General features: G+C 42.4%; 1 protein-coding gene across 1 annotated transcript in view; it reads left to right on the plus strand.

Annotated features, from left to right (window-relative positions):
* The window catches only part of LOC122945456, a 200,344-nt gene that overhangs the window by 139,147 nt on the left and 42,804 nt on the right, over positions 1 to 18,393 (plus strand). The window contains exons 28-30 of the mRNA XM_044304524.1: positions 6,428 to 6,568; positions 9,011 to 9,124; positions 10,248 to 10,376. Of these exons, the coding sequence (XP_044160459.1) occupies positions 6,428 to 6,568; positions 9,011 to 9,124; positions 10,248 to 10,376 (384 nt within the window). The remainder of the gene's footprint in view (positions 1 to 6,427; positions 6,569 to 9,010; positions 9,125 to 10,247; positions 10,377 to 18,393) is intronic.

Raw genomic sequence — 18,393 nt, forward strand, 5'->3', positions numbered from 1 at the left:
TCAAGTAGCCCGAGACCTAACACTCTCCTACCTGAGCCGTATGGGCGATACCAGGAGCCAGTGGGCAAATTACAGGAGCATTAGGCCGACTCACAAGCAGCTCACCAGTTACCTCCAGCATGTAACCATGCTTGCAATGGGAGGAGGGAGGAGTCTGCGAGTCCCACTCAAGACTGACTGATATGGCCCAGGCCTCACAGGTGCACCTAAATGTAGCCTGTAGATGGAAAACAGGCTCATTTAAATTGGAGTTTATACACCTCCAGGCATCTCTATATATACAAACCAAAAAGACAAGGTGGCATTAGCAGGAGGTGCTCAAACCCACATGCAGTCATGCATATACTGTATACAGGGGAGCAAATCCTGCACTTGTGGCCCGTTGCTTTTTTGTTATATTGTTATATTGATTATGACATCCGCACTTGTTACCTTGTGGTACTTGTGGTTCGCCGCGGGCATCCTCCACCGTATGCATTTTGCTGGGGATCGCCATTAGCAACGGGCCACAAGTGCAGGATTTGCTCCCCTGTATATATGCACGACTGCATGTGGGTTTGAGCACCTCCTGCTAATGCCACCTTGTCTTTTTGGTTTGCTAATATAATATGGTCAACCCAGAATTTGCCCACCTTTGTTAAAGATTTACTTGACTCCTGGGAATTCTTTTTTGCTTCATGGTTTGGCTTTCAGACATTGCCATTCCCCCTTCAGAGCCCCTTCTTTCATCATCTCCGCAAAATCATTTCAGATTTTCTGTGGAAAAAAAACACAAACCAAGACGTCTCCATAAATGCCTCGTTAAGGCAACCAAAAAAGGAGGGTAGGGGTTTCCAGACTTGTATATACTACAAAGCTATACAAGGGTCGAGAGCATTAGACTGGCTGAGCAGGGGCGTAGCTATAGGGGGTGCACAAGAAGACACTGGTATTATAGAAAGTACATGCTGGTCAAGTTACACCTCTGGATGGAGGCAAGGGGTTAGGTCAACAATTTGGCATGGGGTGAGGGGAGTGGGGTGGCGTTTACATTTTTGCCTCAGACAGCACAAGGGCTATGTCCTTCTCTGCCCATGGCCACAACGCACTGAAGGAAGGGGGCCCATGCTAAACTCTTGCACCAGGGCCCATGAGTCTTTAGCTACGCCCCCTGTGTCTGAGGCTGTCACTATAGAAGTGAAAAACCTGATGCCCCCACTCCCATTACAAACTCTTGCTCTGAACTTACAAAGCTATTAAAAAAGGGGAGATACTTTATAGCCTCTTGATGACTGCCTCCCTGATAGAATGGCATTTGGCACAGCTAGACAAACATTTAGCGCAATTTCCCTCTGTCCTCCTGCAGGTTCCAATTGTACTCTTAGGCTCAAAAAGCTCAGAAATGTCTTACCATATGGAGACCCTGGGCAAAGTTCAAAGAACTTGAACTGAAATGATCCTGTAATGTGCAATCAACCTCTAAGTTGGCAAATATACATATAGATACAAGAAACAGCACTTCACTTACCAATCTAAATGTACATTTATTAATGTGGCACGGTGGCTCAGTGGTTAGCATTGGTGCCTAGCAGCGCTGGGGTCCTAGGTTTGAATCCAACCAAGGGCAACATCTGCATTGAGTTTGTATGTTCTCCCCGTGTTTGCGTGGGTTTCCTCCAGGTACTCCGGTTTCCTCTTACACTCCAAAGATATACTGATAGGGATCATAGATTGTGAGCCCCATTGGGGACAATGTGATGCTAATGTCTGTAAAGTGCTACAGCATCCGCACCTATAGTTTGAGATTAGCCAAACAGTGCGCATGTAAGCCGTGTGTTGGGGTGGGCTCCCCAGAATACAGCAAAGTCACAGACAAGGAAAGCGACACTGACACCAGCTTAATATGCAAGAACAGAAAACTTTACTTAAATGACAAGTAATAACATAAACATCACCAAAGCAATACAAACATGCATAGAAACGCTATATCCCGGACCCACAGTAAATGTCCCTGCCCAATGGACAGGCCTAGCCGATGGCAGACACAGCAGAGCCTGCAAGTCGTGCTGTGCCGCTACAGAGGACACCCCTACCCGGTGGCAAATGCAGCAGAGCCTGAAAGTCAATAACTGCGCTGCAGTCCAGTACAGTAGAGCCTAGCAAAACGATATAAATCCTAACTGACTAACTAATGCTAGGCCTAGGCTAGTCTCTGTAACTTCAGGCACCACACAATATATTACAATCAGTAACCAGGTGTACTGACCTGTGTCCGTACTGGGCCCGAGGATGCAGCCTACCAGAGATGGCCACCAACTTCTCAGCAACCGTGCAGCCTTGCTTGATAGTGAGGCCTTCTGTCCACACACTGGACTGGTCTTCCTGGGACAACCTCTCTTTTAAAAGAGCTGGATACAGAAAGGATATTACAGCTACTCTCCTTCTTCTGAGTGTCCATTAACTGCCGGACATCTGCAAGCCAGGATGGAATCGGATTCAGTCCCTCACAGCACAATCCTTCCACCATGCCAGATCAACACACTTCCTGGTTCACTCACAGGCAGCAGCATGAGTCATCAGCATGAGTCATCATCTGTTTTGCATATTTAAATCTCAGAGTGTGCTGGCTGTAGCTGCAAAACAGTGGCTTCTAGTGCCGGAATGCCAAATGACAGTTTAAGTACAGAGATTATGCAGAAATAGGCGTTTCACAATCTCACACGCGCACTGCTACTCTAGTTATTGCAATAAAAAGCATGTTAGTCTTCACATACAATCCTCTGTCCAGCACAACTTTGTTTAAAGAGTTTGTCTAGGTGTTTAATAGTGATAACCTATTCTCAGGATAGGTCATCAATATCTGATCAGTAAGGTCTGACTACCGGGACCCCTGCCGATCTGCCACTTGAAGAGGCCGCTGCACTCCTGTGAGCACCGTGGCCATGTGACATCACATTCATCGGTCATATGGCCTAGGTGCAGCTCAGTCCCATTCAGTGAATAGGGCTGAGCCGCAATACCAAGGATAGCCACTATCATATGGGTAACACTGCACTTGGTAAGCCATGAGGAAGCTGATGCACTCAACGGAGCTGAGTCAGTGGGAGTATCAGGTGTCGGACCGATCAGGTCTTGATGATCTATCCTGTATTAAACACATGGACAACCCCTTTAACATGGTATATCAGATAAGGTATATATAACTTAATATGGCAAAACCTAACATAATGGTGGTCACCAATTACTTCACTGGTGGTTACAAATCAAGGATACAGTTTGCTGGAGATGATGGTTAAAGAGGCTCTGTCACTAGGATCAAGACATGCTGGCTGGTCGGGTTAATCATGTGCATTATAACAATACCTTTCTTTTGTCTGTATGATAAAGAGCTGCAGCGAAATCTGTGTTTTTATTCATATGCAAATGAGTATTTGGAGCACCAGGAGGCGGGGCTGAATAGTCTGAGCACTGTTTGTAACACCCCCTGTGCTCTGCACACTCCCCCTCCCCTTTATTAACAGGACTAGACATCAGGCTGAGGGCAGAGTTGTATCCAAGAGCTGTGTGCTAGCATGTAAATATCATATCACTATGTACTATAGCTTTACCACACTGAGATCTGCTTAGAAAGCTAATCTACATATTACTACTTTATTTACAGGCACAAAATATTATTATAAAGACATCAGTAACATGTGCTAGCTTGTAAGCATGAAAAACTACATGGTAATGCTATAGCTTACGCTGGGTTCAGACCTGAGCGTTCGCGATGGAGCGCTCTGTATGCGCGATTGTACGGGCGTTTGCAATCGCGCATAAAGAGACAAGCGAACGCCCATTGTCGCGCGTTCCCGAAAGTCTATGTACGGGAACGCGCGACAAGACGCCCCAAAGAAGCTCATGTACTTCTTGGAGCGCCGGGCGTTTTACAGCGCGATCGTACACGCTGTAAAACGCCCAGGTGAGAACCATGCCGATAGGGAAGCATTGGTTTCTCCTTGTTGAGCGTTTTACAGCGCGTAGGAACGCGCTGTAAAACGCTCAGGTCTGAACCCAGCCTTAGTGATTAAGTGATTGGTTTTTGCATGTAGAGATCCCAGGTTGGAATCTTGGGAGAAACTTAAACATTTCTTTCTTCAGATATTTTTTTTCTTGCACATTTATCCCATAAGAAAAGTCTTTATACTTATCATATTGAGAATATATATATTTTTTAGAAAGCTAATAAATATTATTGGTTTCTATATAATCATATTTTGTGTATGTGAATAAACCAGTAATAGCTTTTAGCAAAAAAAAAAAAAAAAACCCCCACAGTATTCTCAATATAGCTAGTCCTTATTATTATACATTCATGGTAGACCACTATACCACTAAGCTAAAAGACTACCTCATAGAGAAGCTTGTTTTTTCTATGCTTATAGGCTAACACATATTACTGGTGTCTTTCTAATCATATATTATGCCTGTGAATAAAGCAGTAATATGCAGATTAGTTTAATATAGTTTGAATCAGCATGATGAGCCCTACCAGGCAGGATGTCTGGTTTAATAGGGATGATCCTGGTGACAGAGCCTCTTTAAGTACTCTGATAATCCTGATTGAGCACACATTTAAAAACACCCCTATAACTTTTGAGGTGCATTTCTTCATTTGCTACAGACGTGGACAAAATTGTTGGTACCCTTTGGTCAATGAAAGAAAAAGTCACAATGGTCACAGAAATAACTTTAATCTGACAAAAGTAATAATAAATTAAAATTCTATAAATGTTAACCAATGAAAGTCAGACATTGTTTTTCAACCATGCTTCAACAGAATTATGTAAAAAAATAAACTCATGAAACAGGCATGGACAAAAATGATGGTACCCCTAGAAAACACAGAACATAATGTGACCAAAGGGACATGTTAATTCAAGGTGTGTCCACTAATTAGCATCACAGGTGTCTACAACCTTGTAATCAGCCATTGGGCCTATATATATGGCTCCAGGTAATCACTGTGTTGTTTGGTGATATGGTGTGTACCACACTCGACATGGACCAGAGGAAGCAAAGGAAAGAGCTGTCTCAAGAGATCAGAAAGAAAATTATAGACAAGCATGTTAAAGGTAAAGGCTATAAGACCATCTCCAAGCAACTAGATGTTCCTGTGAGTACAGTTGCACATATTATTCATAAGTTTAAGATCCATGGGACTGTAGCCAACCTCCCTGGACGTGGCCGCAGGAGGAAAATTGATGACAAATCTAAGAGACGGATAATCCGAATGGTAACAAAAGAGCCTAGAAAGACTTCTAAAGAGATTCAAGGTGAACTTCATGCTCAAGGAACATCAGTGTCAGATCGCACCATCCGTCGTTGTTTGAGCCAAAGTGGACTACATGGGAGACGACCAAGGAGGACACCATTGTTGAAAACGAATCATAAAAAAGCAAGACTGGAATATGCCAAACTACATGTTGACAAGCCACAAAGCTTCTGGGAGAATGTCCTGTGGACAGATGAGACAAAAATCAAAGTTTTTGCCAAGGCACATCAGCTGTATGTTCACAGACGAAAAAATGAAGCATATCAAGAAAAGAACACTGTCCCTACTGTGAAACATGGAGGAGGCTCTGTTATGTTCTGGGGCTGCTTTGCTGCGTCTGGCACAGGGTGTCTTGAATCTGTGCAGGGTACAATGAAATCTCAAGACTATCAAGGAATTCTAGAGAGAAATGTACTAGCCAGTGTCAGAAAGCTTGGTCTCAGTCGCAGGTCATGGGTCTTGCAACAGGACAATGACCCAAAACACACCGCTAAAAACACCCAAGAATGGCTAAGAGGAAAAAATTGGACTATTCTAAAGTGGCCTTCTATGAGCCCTGACCTCAATCCTATTGAGCATCTTTGGAAGGAGCTGAAACATGCAGTCTGGAAAAGGCACCCTTCAAACCGGACACAACTGGAGCAGTTTGCTCATGAGGAGTGGGCCAAAATACCTGCTGAGAGGTGCAGATGTCTCATTGACAGTTACAGGAAGCGTTTGATTGCAGTGATTGCCTCAAAAGGTTGCGCAACAAAATATTAAGTTAGGGGTACCATCATTTTTGTCCATGCCTGTTTCATGAGTTTATTTTTTTACATAATTCTGTTGAAGCATGGTTGAAAAACAATGTCTGACTTTCATTGGTTAACATTTATAGAATTTTAATTTATTATTACTTTTGTCAGATTAAAGTTATTTCTGTGACCATTGTGACTTTTTCTTTCATTGACCAAAGGGTACCAACAATTTTGTCCACGTCTGTATCTAGGATACTATTTCCTTTACATCTAGTCCTGCAAGTACTGGATATTTTAGAAACATTGCAATAAAATAAGATTTACTGCAGTCTCAGGTAAAGAGAAAAGTTATTGATGAGCCCAAGTAATTTAATGACCACCATGTTTTCTTCTGAAGGTCAACCTCTCCTCCTCCCTGAAGATCGGGAAGGAACGCCTGTACTACAGAGCCAGCTTCTCTCATCCTTTCAATTTTGCTATAAAAGAGATGGAACTGAGTTCTTTATCAGAATGGAAAAATGACCTGTATAATCAAAAGGTAAATAAATGTGCACACAAAAAATCAGAGAGAAATAGAGAAAGATATGTGATAGAGATAATGAGATATAGACAGATCCTGTCCTCTTCTTCATTATGTGTATAGTGCATATTGGCATTATCAGGAAATCTGGAGAATATAATGAAATTAAGAAATACCTGTAATTAGTGAGTGCTGCACGTTATTAATTTCTTCACATAACAGTAGGTACACTTAAAACATAATGTGTAATTTTTTCCATTCATATGTGAAAATTATTTCAAAATCATTCTGGTTGCCATTGGAAACAGTGGTTAACCTCCTCTCCACTGTCATACGTACAACGCAGCAGCTTAGTTCACTGTAACTGTTGTCACACCTCCCACAATGCACTGCTCGTTGAAAACAGGAAAACAGCTGAATTCTCAATTTTGTTTTGTATTAAACTGAAGTCATAAACCAGTGGCTCAAAGATAGAAAAAGATAGGGCAAGGTAAGTATGACAGTAACATGTTTTGTTGGTTTCTTATGCTGAGTGATCTAGGAATGGAGGTTCTCTTTAAACATACATACAGGAGCCACGCTAGGAAATATTTTTGGTGATAACAGCTGATGGCTGGTGGATCCTCATAGAAGAAGGATTGTTTTAGATGTAACAACAACACCTTCAATCTTTTCTTTTACTACTTTTTGAAAAAGCAAAAGTACCCTTTTATTATGGATTTTACTAATATAATCACTATTAATAACTCATTGGCTGTGAATGTAGCATTACCAGAACATTAACTATATACACCAATCAGTCATAACATTATAAGTGAATATTTTAGGCAAGTGACCATTTTTTTAAATTGATGTGTTAGAGGCAGGAAAAATATGCAAGTTTCAGAACTTGAGTGACTTTGACCTTGGCCTAAGTATGATGGATAGATGACTAGGTCAGAGCATCTTCAAAATGACAGATCTTGTGGGGTGTCCCCATTATTCTGTGGTTATTACTTACCAAAAGTAGTCAAACAAAGGACAACTGGTGACCTGGCAGCACTATCACTGAAGTCTTGTCTGTCTGGTCCCTACTACAAAAGAGCTGTCTTTTCTGAAAAAAACAGGTACTATAGCAGGGCCCTTTAAGATGTTATAGCTCATATACCAGGTGAGGAATGCCAGAGGGGGATAATGTCTCTGTGTAGTGTCAACGGTGTCTCCTACCTGTGGTACAGCTGGACTCCTGAATCCTGGCTCACTTGCAATAAAATTGAGTGTGGTTAGCAGGAGTAATTGAGGAATAATTGAGATAGAAACGGGTAATAAAGTCCAACTTGAGTTTACTGAATGGCAGCTTTGATCCATACAAGTTACAGCTCTAGTCTTGGGACCCAGCAGGTTTTGGCAATATGTGGCAGGAATTTATCTATTCTGCTTCTTGAACATACGCCTAGTAGAATCTGGCAGGTATCTATCTTCTGCTCTGTCTTTTAGTCTGCTTAGTTTGGGCCTGACTAGCTGAGGAGGTATTTAGCTTCTCCTGGTCTTGGGATCTGTACTCACAGTACTGCTCGCAGGGTATGATGTCTTCTTCCTGGAGATCTATAGTTCTGAGGATGGCTGCTTCTCTGGTCGACCAGCTGAGGCTGATAGCTCAGGCTGGGAAGATGGATCCCTGCCTCAGCCAAGGCAGAATCCAGGGTTGGGATCCCTGATTCTGGGAGCTCCTACTAACACAACCTACCCCAGCGGGGGTGGCTGGTCCACTACCTAGAACTTTCCTTCCCCCCCATGAGGTAGGAAGTGGGAGCATTCCACTCCTCCTCAGAAAAAGGGAAGCTAACCTGGAATGGACTATTCCAGGCTAGGTACTAACTATAACCTGCTACACGCTGCTGCCACCTGCTGGTGTACATGGAAAATTACAGCAGTAATATAAAACAGGCATGGCAAATACATATAATAGAAAATGCAAAGCAAGATTACACAGGATCATAATAAATTTTGTTTATGTACTAGATATGATTTCGCTATTAAAGGGATATCTGCCTTAGACAACCTTTTTACACATGTTCTATTAGGATATACAGATTTAGGGAGGTTTATCCTGTTCAGGTCTCCATCTATTAGCCAGAGTGTTGAGTCCTTACAAAGAGTGTCAGTGGCTCTTGGATGACCATGGATATCAAGGGCAATATAATGATCCATTTCAGCTGCAATGGCACATCTCATTTCATAAAAAATTACCACTATTATAAAGGGACTTATGCAAATGGTTAGATACATACAGTACTTCATGACAGATGACCAGAGGTTCCTGCACTATGGCTACATAGTACTTACACAGAACAGCCACAGCTGATACTGCTACAATAGTGCCCATAGATATCTACCGTATAATCGAAGAATATATTAACTGAAAGCTACTTTTGAATAATTTCCTTTTACAACTACTCACTGTATTCTTATGTGTTATAGACACATCTCACTTGGAATAAAGGCCTTCCAGTCAATATCTCAGTCATCTTAGAGGACAAGGTTTCTAATCTGTCTAGTGTATGGAACGCCTGTGTGGACATTTTACCAGGTCAGGTATGAACTATGTGATTGCAAAAATGTTTGTCTTAACACGGATTCTTACATACATACATAGGCATAGGGAATGCACTTATTGATAACTAACCTTTACTCTTTTATGCCTTAGACTGGATGACTTGTTTGTCAAAGAACTTGTGAACACATTTTATGGATCCATGTTGTAGGGTTGTGTAACATGGGACACATACTGTAGACTATCCTATACTGTACCTATTATATGGAGGTGCACATATCATAGAGCTAAAGAAAAGTTTGCTGATAGGGAAGAATACAATGTCTCATACTGTCACACATGGGGTCTGTAGTACTGACCAGTGTGCTGTACAACGTCTGCATACATGGCTTTACCTTGTGCATGAGCCCTTTATATAAACCACGCAAAGGTTGCTTTGTTTTTGTAGGGAGTAATTTGGCCAACTGTAGGAATAAGTATAGAGCATACAGAGCTCAACATAACAGAGAAACATAGACAACACAGGTAGGTGGAGGAAATCGCGCACAAAGGCAAGAAATTAGAGTTTTACGGGGTTGTCTAGCCATAATTTTTTTTTTTTAAACCCCTCAAAATGATGTCAAATAATATAAGTAATCCTCACCTTACCAATTCCATTTCGACACTAGCGGCTCTCCTGCAAGTCTCTGTACTACCTGGTGTTCCTAGACATGGACATGTGTCTGCTGCAGCCAATCACCTGCTATAGCAGGCTGTCTATGTGGCCAGGGATTGGCTGAAGCATCACATGTGTGTGTCGAGAGTGAGTAAAAAATATAGAGACTTAAAGGGGACCTTGGATGCAATGGAATGGAAGCAACAGGGCATACGTAAGGTGAGTACTACTTCTTTTATTGTTTTACACCATTCAGATTTTTTTTAATGGTTGGACAATGCTTGTGTCCCTCCACCTAAATGTAAAATGTGTTTGTGTGCATATGGATGATACCTGGGTCAATAATAAATTGTAGGAGAAATGTTTAGTCACACATATACTATGATAAGTAGATGATAAAGCAACCCTCCCTTTTTTAAATAGTTCATAGTTATGACATTTCCTTTTTTTTTTTTTTTATTGTTAGGGAATTTCCAGTAATAATTCATTTTATGTACTCCTTGCAACAGATGCAGCACGTCTTGATCACGAGAAACCTTCACGTATGTGGATATTTGGAGACTACATCAAACACAATTACCGAAAATGTGAACTTAAAGTGGAATAACAAAAAAATTGTACAAAATCTACTGTACAAGGTAAACTACAGAATATTCATTTTTGCCCAGGGTAACTTTAATTCCTCTAGATAGACCCCCACCAATTTGATATTGATGACCTGACACCCGCCATCCCCACAAGTTAACTGTTTGCGGCATCTGCCAGTGATGAAAACAAAACATCCCGCGACGGGAGGAGCAGCCAATAGCAGGCTGTGAGGGGGATGAGCCTCCCTAGCGTCACTCGCGATGCTGCATCTCTCAGTCGCGCAGATGAAAACATCTGGCGACGAAGGAAGTAGCCAATAGCAGGCTGCGATGGGGACAAGCCTCCCTAGCATCACCCACGATGGGGAGATGCAGCGGCGGCCGTGCAGGGATACGGAGCAATGCGGGTGCTGGGGAGCAAGTAAGTATATTGTATACGAGGGGCCTGGGCATTGGGGGTTATTATAGGGGTTGGATAACCCCTTTAAGAGCAAGTTGTAAACTGGATATAGGGGGTCTAAAAATGAATTAATGCATGGACGCTGCAGCCTGAAACTTAGGGAGTCATTTACTATACTGAAATACGCTTAAATTAGCTGGAATCTGTGACTTTGCCCCACTCATGCCAGGTCTAAAATTGTTGACAGGGAAGGGGATGGGCATCCAGCATGCACACTTCATTGAGAGGGGTAAGGGCACAGGCACATTATATAAAAAGCAGCAACAGCAGCAGGCACAGTTCCTGGGGGGAGGGTATGGCACACTATATAATATGCATCAGAAAGCACCGTTCATGGGGGTATGGTACACTATATAATATGCGGCAGAAGGCACAGTTCATGGGGGGTATGATACATTGTAATAAGCAGCAGGCACAGTTCATGGGAGTATGGCACACTATATAATATGCAGTACGCACAGTTCATGGGGGCTATGAAACACTATATAATATGAAGCAGGCACAGTTCATGAGGGTAAGACACACTACATAATACTCAGCAGGCACAGTTCATGAGGGTAAGACACACTACATAATACTCAGCAGGCACAGTTCATGAGGGTAAGACACACTACATAATACTCAGCAGGCACAGTTCATGGGGGTGTGGCACACTATATATAAGCAGCACTAGAGACAGTTCATGGGGGTGTAGAACACTATACAATAAGCAACAGGCAAAGTCCATGAGAGGCATGGCACACTATATAATATGTTCAGGCACAGTTCATGATGGGTATGGCACACTATATATTAGGCAGCAGAAGGCACAATTCATGGGGGGTAGGGCACACTATATAATATGCTACATGCACAGTTCATGGCAGATATGGCACACTATATAATAAGCAGCAGTAGCAATTCATAGGCAGGGCAGAGAAGGGACCAGGGACTGGTAGGGGCTAGGCATGGGGCCCCATTTTAGATTCTTGCTATGGGACCCAATTATTTATATGTATGCCCCTGTATTCCTAATATATACAGTACAGACCAAAAGTTTAGACACGCCTTCTCATTCAAAGAGTTTTCTTTATTTTCATGACTATGAAGGCATCAAAACTATGAATTAACACATGTGGAATTATATACATAACAAACAAGTGTGAAACAACTGAAAATATGTCAGATTCTAGGTTCTTCAAAGTAACCACCTTTTGCTTTGATTACTGCTTTACACACTCTTGGCATTCTCTTGATGAGCTTCAAGAGGTAGTCACCTGAAATGGTCTTCCAACAGTCTTGAAGGAGTTCCCAGAGATGCTTAGCACTTGTTGGCCCTTTTGCCTTCACTCTGCGGTCCGGCTCACCCCAAACCATCTCGGTTGGGTTCAGGTCCGGTGACTGTGGAGGCCAGGTCATCTGGCGCAGCACCCCATCACTCTCCTTCATGGTCAAATAGCCCTTACTTTTTAAAGTTTTCCCAATTTTTCGGCTGACTGACTGACCTTCATTCCTTAAAGTAATGATGGCCACTCGTTTTTCTTTACTTAGCTGCTTTTTTCTTGCCATAATACAAATTCTAACAGTCTATTCAGTAGGACTATCAGCTGTGTATCCACCTGACTTCTCCTCAATGCAACTGAAGGTCCCAACCCCATTTATAAGGCAAGAAATCCCACTTATTAAGCCTCACCAAGACTCTGCTTCACAAAAACACTCCCTTTCCCCAGACTGACACACTGGGAGGTGCTTTATACCAGCCTGATTACAGCAGGCCTCACCTGCGATCACCTCAGGTAGAAGGGAATACCCGTCCTGGAAGGGTGTGGATTGGCACAACCCAACTAAAATCCAGCCCAGAATTAATAAACAAAACTGTCTCAGCAAACTATGCTTTTCTGAGACGACTGCCGTTCTCTGGATTTTAGCTGTCTCACCCTGATCTTTTTGTATTCAAGGACTGCTTTTCCTTTGGGCCGTACACCCTTCTACTGATTCAACCCCCTGTGCTGCCTCATTTATATATATATATATATATATATATATATATACACACACACACTATGCATACGCAGTATATGTTTTTGTGGTGGCCCATGTTTTTGTGTTTTTGTGGTGGCCCACTGTACTGGACAGTGCTCTTTTATACAGTTAGAAAAAAAAGCTAAACTGATGCATACCTGGCCAATGGAGACCACAAGAGCACCCTTTTGGCCAGCATCAGGTGAATGGACCCCTTTTGATACATTTCATGTATATGCTGGTAGCTTTCCCCAACATACACTTACAGTATTTTTGCACGTAAAGGGGTATTTTGGTCTCATAATATTCATGTATTCTCAGGATTATTTATCAATATCAGATCGGTAGTGGTCTGACTTGTGGCACCCCCACGATCACCTGTTTGAAGTGGCCGCAGTGCTCGTGACAGCACTGCATCCTCTTCACTATACCTGCACGCTGTAGCAGTGGTGCAGTGTAATTACAGCTTTTTTTCCCTGTTCACTTGAATGAGAGAGCTTTAATTACCTTATAATGTAGACGGCGTGCTGTTAACCCCTTAGTGACCACTAATACACCTTTTTACTAATGTAAACAAAGGGGGGTTGAGCTAAACAGCTGGCTTTAATCAATCATTACGTGTACCCAAAATGGGGCATTAAAAAGTATAACGTGTCCTGCAAAAAATAAAACCTCATGCAAGTACATTGATGAAAAAACAAAAAAGTTATAGCTTTTGGAATGCGATTTTAAAAATATTTGCGTGGTCACTAAAGGGGTTATACATTGAAAAGGACACAACACGAGCGCCACAGCCCTTTCAAACAGCTGATCCGCATGGGTGTAGAGATTCGGACCCCCACCCGTCTGATATTTCTGTAAACAAGGGTGCAACACTGGATTGAAGAAAAGGTGCCTAATGTCTCTATTTTGCAGATACTGATGACCCATCTTTCTTTAATATCCATTTAATGAATTAGAATTTCATCAACCTTTCAAGAATTGTAACTGTAATTATTTGGAAAAATATCTTTATGTTCATAATGGCTGCTTTTTATAGTCACTCTGTGGTTGCTTTACCATTTACATTTTATAATTATTGGTTTTGATGTTTTCACATTTAACCATGAGAAGTGAAGCATGTTTCTGTGTTAGGTACCTTATGTCAATATAACTGAATGCGTGGAAGATAAAATTCTGCTGAAAAGGTGCGGTGTTTCATAGGAAGTGGTGTTTTACTCTTAACAAAGAGTCTTTTCATGCCAGAAAGTGGTGTCACATTGTTAACCTCAATAAAGTCAACCTAATATGCACTAATATATTCTGTAATGGAAAATATTTTCATAGCTATCACTCAACCTATTGTTTAAAAGTACTGGCACATATTTTTATATACGAGCTATTTATCCACATTTGTGTTTGTGAACGATAAAGCATAAAACATGATGATAAGTGATTTTAGTTAGAGCAGCAAGTTATTTTAGCATTCAAAAAATTTTGGCTAAAATTTGTCTGCTGGACTGAGTAAAAGAACGCATGGCCTCAGGATCTTTCCTCCATATGTTCCTGGCTTGTGCACTCTTCTACTCATCCCAGCAGGTATGATGGTGTCACTGCATCCCTCCTACTGGGGAGGGCATAATGTGGTCTTTTCATCGGGGGAATGGAGCTAGGTGAGTATTCTTTTTTTTGACTACATTAATGCTACAGAGGCAGCGCTACTGTACTAAGGCACTAAGAGGGCAGCACAACAGTAAGGGTAACACTAAGGGGCCAGCACTACTGTAAAGGGTCACTAAGAGGCCAGTACTACTGTAAAGGGTCACTAAGAGGCCAGTACTACTGTAAGGGGGCTCTAAGGGGTCACCATCACTGTAAGGGGGGCACTAAGGGGTCAGCACTACCGTAAGGGGGAATGACTACTGTGAAGGGGGCACTAAGTGGACACTCTACTGTGTAGGGGCACTAAGGGGGAATAAGTACTGTGCAGGGGTACTAAGGGGACATGAGTACTGTGACGGGGGCACTTATGGGGCATAACTGCTGTGTGGGGGCATAAGTGGAAATTCTGCTGTGAAGAGGGCACTGAGAGTGTATAACTAATGTGTGGGGGCACTAAGGCGGCATGACTACTGTGAAGAGGGTCATAACTACTGTGTGGGCACTAAAGTGGCATTCTACTGTGTGAGGACACCCAAATGGGGGTATGACTACTGTGTGGAGGCACTTATTGGTCATGACTACTGTAAAGGCGGCACTAATAGGGAATAACAACTATGTGGAAGCACTAGGGGGACATGATTACTGTGTGGGGGCACTAAGGGCTCATTCTAGGGGATGGTCCTGCAAAAGATAAGCCACTATACAGCTACATTGAATGAAAATGAAAAATAAAGAGGTTATAGCTCTTGGTGTACGATGAAGAAGAAAAAAAATGACTTGGTCATTTAAGGCACAAAACAGGACAGGTCTGTAGTATAAATAAGGAGACTTTTACTGTACATTTCTAATGGATAATATTCAAGCAAAATGGTACAGATATAGTGCCTCAGTGATCCACCACCATGCCAACCACAGTACCATACTACTATACGAATCATTGCCCCACTAGAATGCCAGTCACAGTGACCCACCATGCTCTCATCCTTCCATGAGGTCCTTGCAGCTGAGTACTGCACGGATTTACTGTCTTACCTGCACACAAAACAGCCAGATTGTACAGAAGTCTGTGTGTGAGATCTGACTGTGCCGTTAGCAGGTACCAGTGGGAATTTTTCCATTTGGGCAATTTTCCATGTGGGGAACTTTTTGTGGGCATGTTTCTTGGGTACATATATGTGTTTTTTTGGTTTTTTTTGTGTGCACAAGTTTTGTTGGCTTTTTTTATTGTGCTTTTTTCACAAAACCAATTTTAATAAGGCGTCATAAACTTGACACATTTCAATCCAACAAACTTCAGTTATGACTGGCATGTGAAATAATCTGAATCTCATATGTCAGAGACTTAAACCTTGATTGTAAATAGGACTGGTTAAACTGGTGAACAAAAAGTTTTCAGAACCCGGCACAATGTTAATGGGATGTTAATCTAGGCAAAAGCTGCTGTGAAAAAAGCATTTTCCTGGAATTTCAGTTCCTCAGTGCTGCTGTGCTGTTTTACGAGAAACACTTCTGCTAGTAAAGGGAACACAACAGATAATACCACTGTATAATACAGTTCCCTAATGTAATATTTAATGAGAATCTCCATGTTTATCATCATGTGGTCTTAGGTCAAACATTCTGTGTTTTTAATATCTTAAAGGGACACTGACGGGCCCAATAAGCATAATTATCTATATATATGCATGCACAGGTCTTCTAATGTGTATTAAAAACATATAAGTCTAACCCCTGTCCACCTTATGAATACAGTAAACTCATGTTTTATCACCTGATGTAATCGCTCTTCTTTCTGCCCAAGGGGCGGGGTTTCAGCTTCACTTCTGCCCAGCCAGCCGCGCCCCAACCGCCGTTTTGAAGCGCCGCCCAGCTCATCCATATTCACTTCGCTGGGCGGCTTCTGCTGTCCCCGATGTCTTTGAGAGCAGCGCTCGCCCAATAGAAAGCTATGGGCATCAGACTCACTTTCAGCTTCTGCGCATGCACCCGGCACCCTCACACGCCGGGATCACATCGCGCCTGCGTCCCCTCTGCTTCTTTGAGGCTGCTTCAGCCTCTCTGTTCTGCGTCGGGCACTCTTCTGAGCAACGCTTCAGAGCGCTGCTCTCAAAGACATGAGGGACAGCAGAAGCCGTCCAGCGAAGTGAATATTGATGAGCTGGGCGGCGCTTCAAAATGGCGGTTGCGGCTGAAACGCCGCCCCTTGGGCAGAAAGAAGAGTGATTACCTCAGGTTACAAAACATCAGTTTGCAGTATTCATAAGGTGGACAGGGGTTAGACTTATATGTTTTTAATACACATTAGAAGACCTGTGCATGCATATATATAGATAATTATGCTTATTGGGCCTGTCAGTGTCCCTTTAAGATATATTAACAGCAGCAATCTGAGCTCTGTTCTGGTACAGTGCAAAAATGCCCTGCATAGCATTAAATGGTATAATTCAGGCAGCCTGCAACCACCACTAGAGGGAGCTCACACATGTTATTGCGTGCAATATAAAACAAGAAGCTCTTAAACTCCTTCTAGTGGCAGTGGCAGGTAGCCAGCATGGTATGTTTTAAATCTTTATGTATTGGAAACAAAGAGCTACAACCACTTTAAAGATATAGTAAGAAATCTGTCTGCACAGATAGCATTTTATCTAAGGTTCTCCAAGGTGATTCCCGAATTAACTATGCCACGTACTTGCAGTTTATTTTGGCCTCTTCCACTCAATATGAAACCACTGAAATTTGGGATGTCAGGCAATGCATGATTCTTGTGGCTATAGAGAAATACAATAGGCATGGATATACAAGTAAAGAACCTTTTGATTAACCAAATATTATTTTACATGAACTGTAGTGGTACAGTCCTGATCAAAAGTTTCAGACCACTTGAAAAATGGCAAAAAAATCATATTTAGCATGGCTGTATCTTAACATGGTTTTAAGTAGAGCTTCAACATGCAACAAGAAGAAATGGGAGTGAGACCAAAAAAAATTGGAGCATTCAATTTAATGAAAACAACGAATAAACTGAAACAGGCAGTTTTTCAGCTGATCAAAAGTTTAGGACCACACCTCCAAAAAAAAAATAATCCCCCCCCCCAAAACAGAAATCTAACTTCCAAACATGAACTCAGTAATGAGTAGCTCCGCTGTTATTGTTGATCACTTCAAAAATTCATTTCAGCATGCTTGATGCAAGCGTTTCCATGAGGTGAGTGGGAACATTTCTGCCAGTGGTGAAGACAGCCGCACGAAGGCCATCTACTGTCTGGAACTGTTGTCCATTTTTGTAAACGTCCCTTGCCATCCATCCCCAAAGGTTCTCAATTGGATTTAGATCAGGGGAACACGCAGGATGGGCCAAAAGAGTGATGTTATTCTCCTGGAAGAAGTCCCTTGTCCTGCGGTCATTGTGTACTGTAGCCTTGTCCTGTTAAAAATCCCAGTCTTTACAACACAGAGGAGGGCCCTCAGTCACGAGGAATGCTCTCTGCAACATCTGGACATAGCCAGCGTCCGCTTGACGCCCCTGCACTTCCTGAGGCTCCATTGTTCCACTGAAGGAAAAAGCACCCCAGACCATTTTGGCGCCCCCTCCACTGTGGCGCACCGAACCAGTAACATTGGAAACCATCAGGACAATCAATATAAAAAAAATCTCATCAGAGAATAAAACTTTCTTCCACCTTTGAATGTCCCATGTTTGGTGCTCTCTTGCAAAGTCCAAACGAGCAGTTCTGTGGCAATTGAGGAGACGTCTTTGAAGACATTTTTTGTTTTTGAAGCCCTTAAGTCTCAGATGCCGTCTGATGGTTATAGGGCTGCAGTCAGCACCAGTACGGGCCTTAATTTGGGTCGAGGACTGTCCAGTGTCTTGACGGACAGCCAATTTGATCCTCTGGCTCAGTGCTGGTGAATTTTTTTTGGGTCTTCCACTTGACTTTTTTTTGTTCTATAACCCTCAGGATCATT

This window comes from Bufo gargarizans, chromosome 8 (assembly GCF_014858855.1).
Source record: "Bufo gargarizans isolate SCDJY-AF-19 chromosome 8, ASM1485885v1, whole genome shotgun sequence".
In the NCBI taxonomy this organism is placed as follows: Eukaryota; Metazoa; Chordata; class Amphibia; order Anura; family Bufonidae; genus Bufo; species Bufo gargarizans.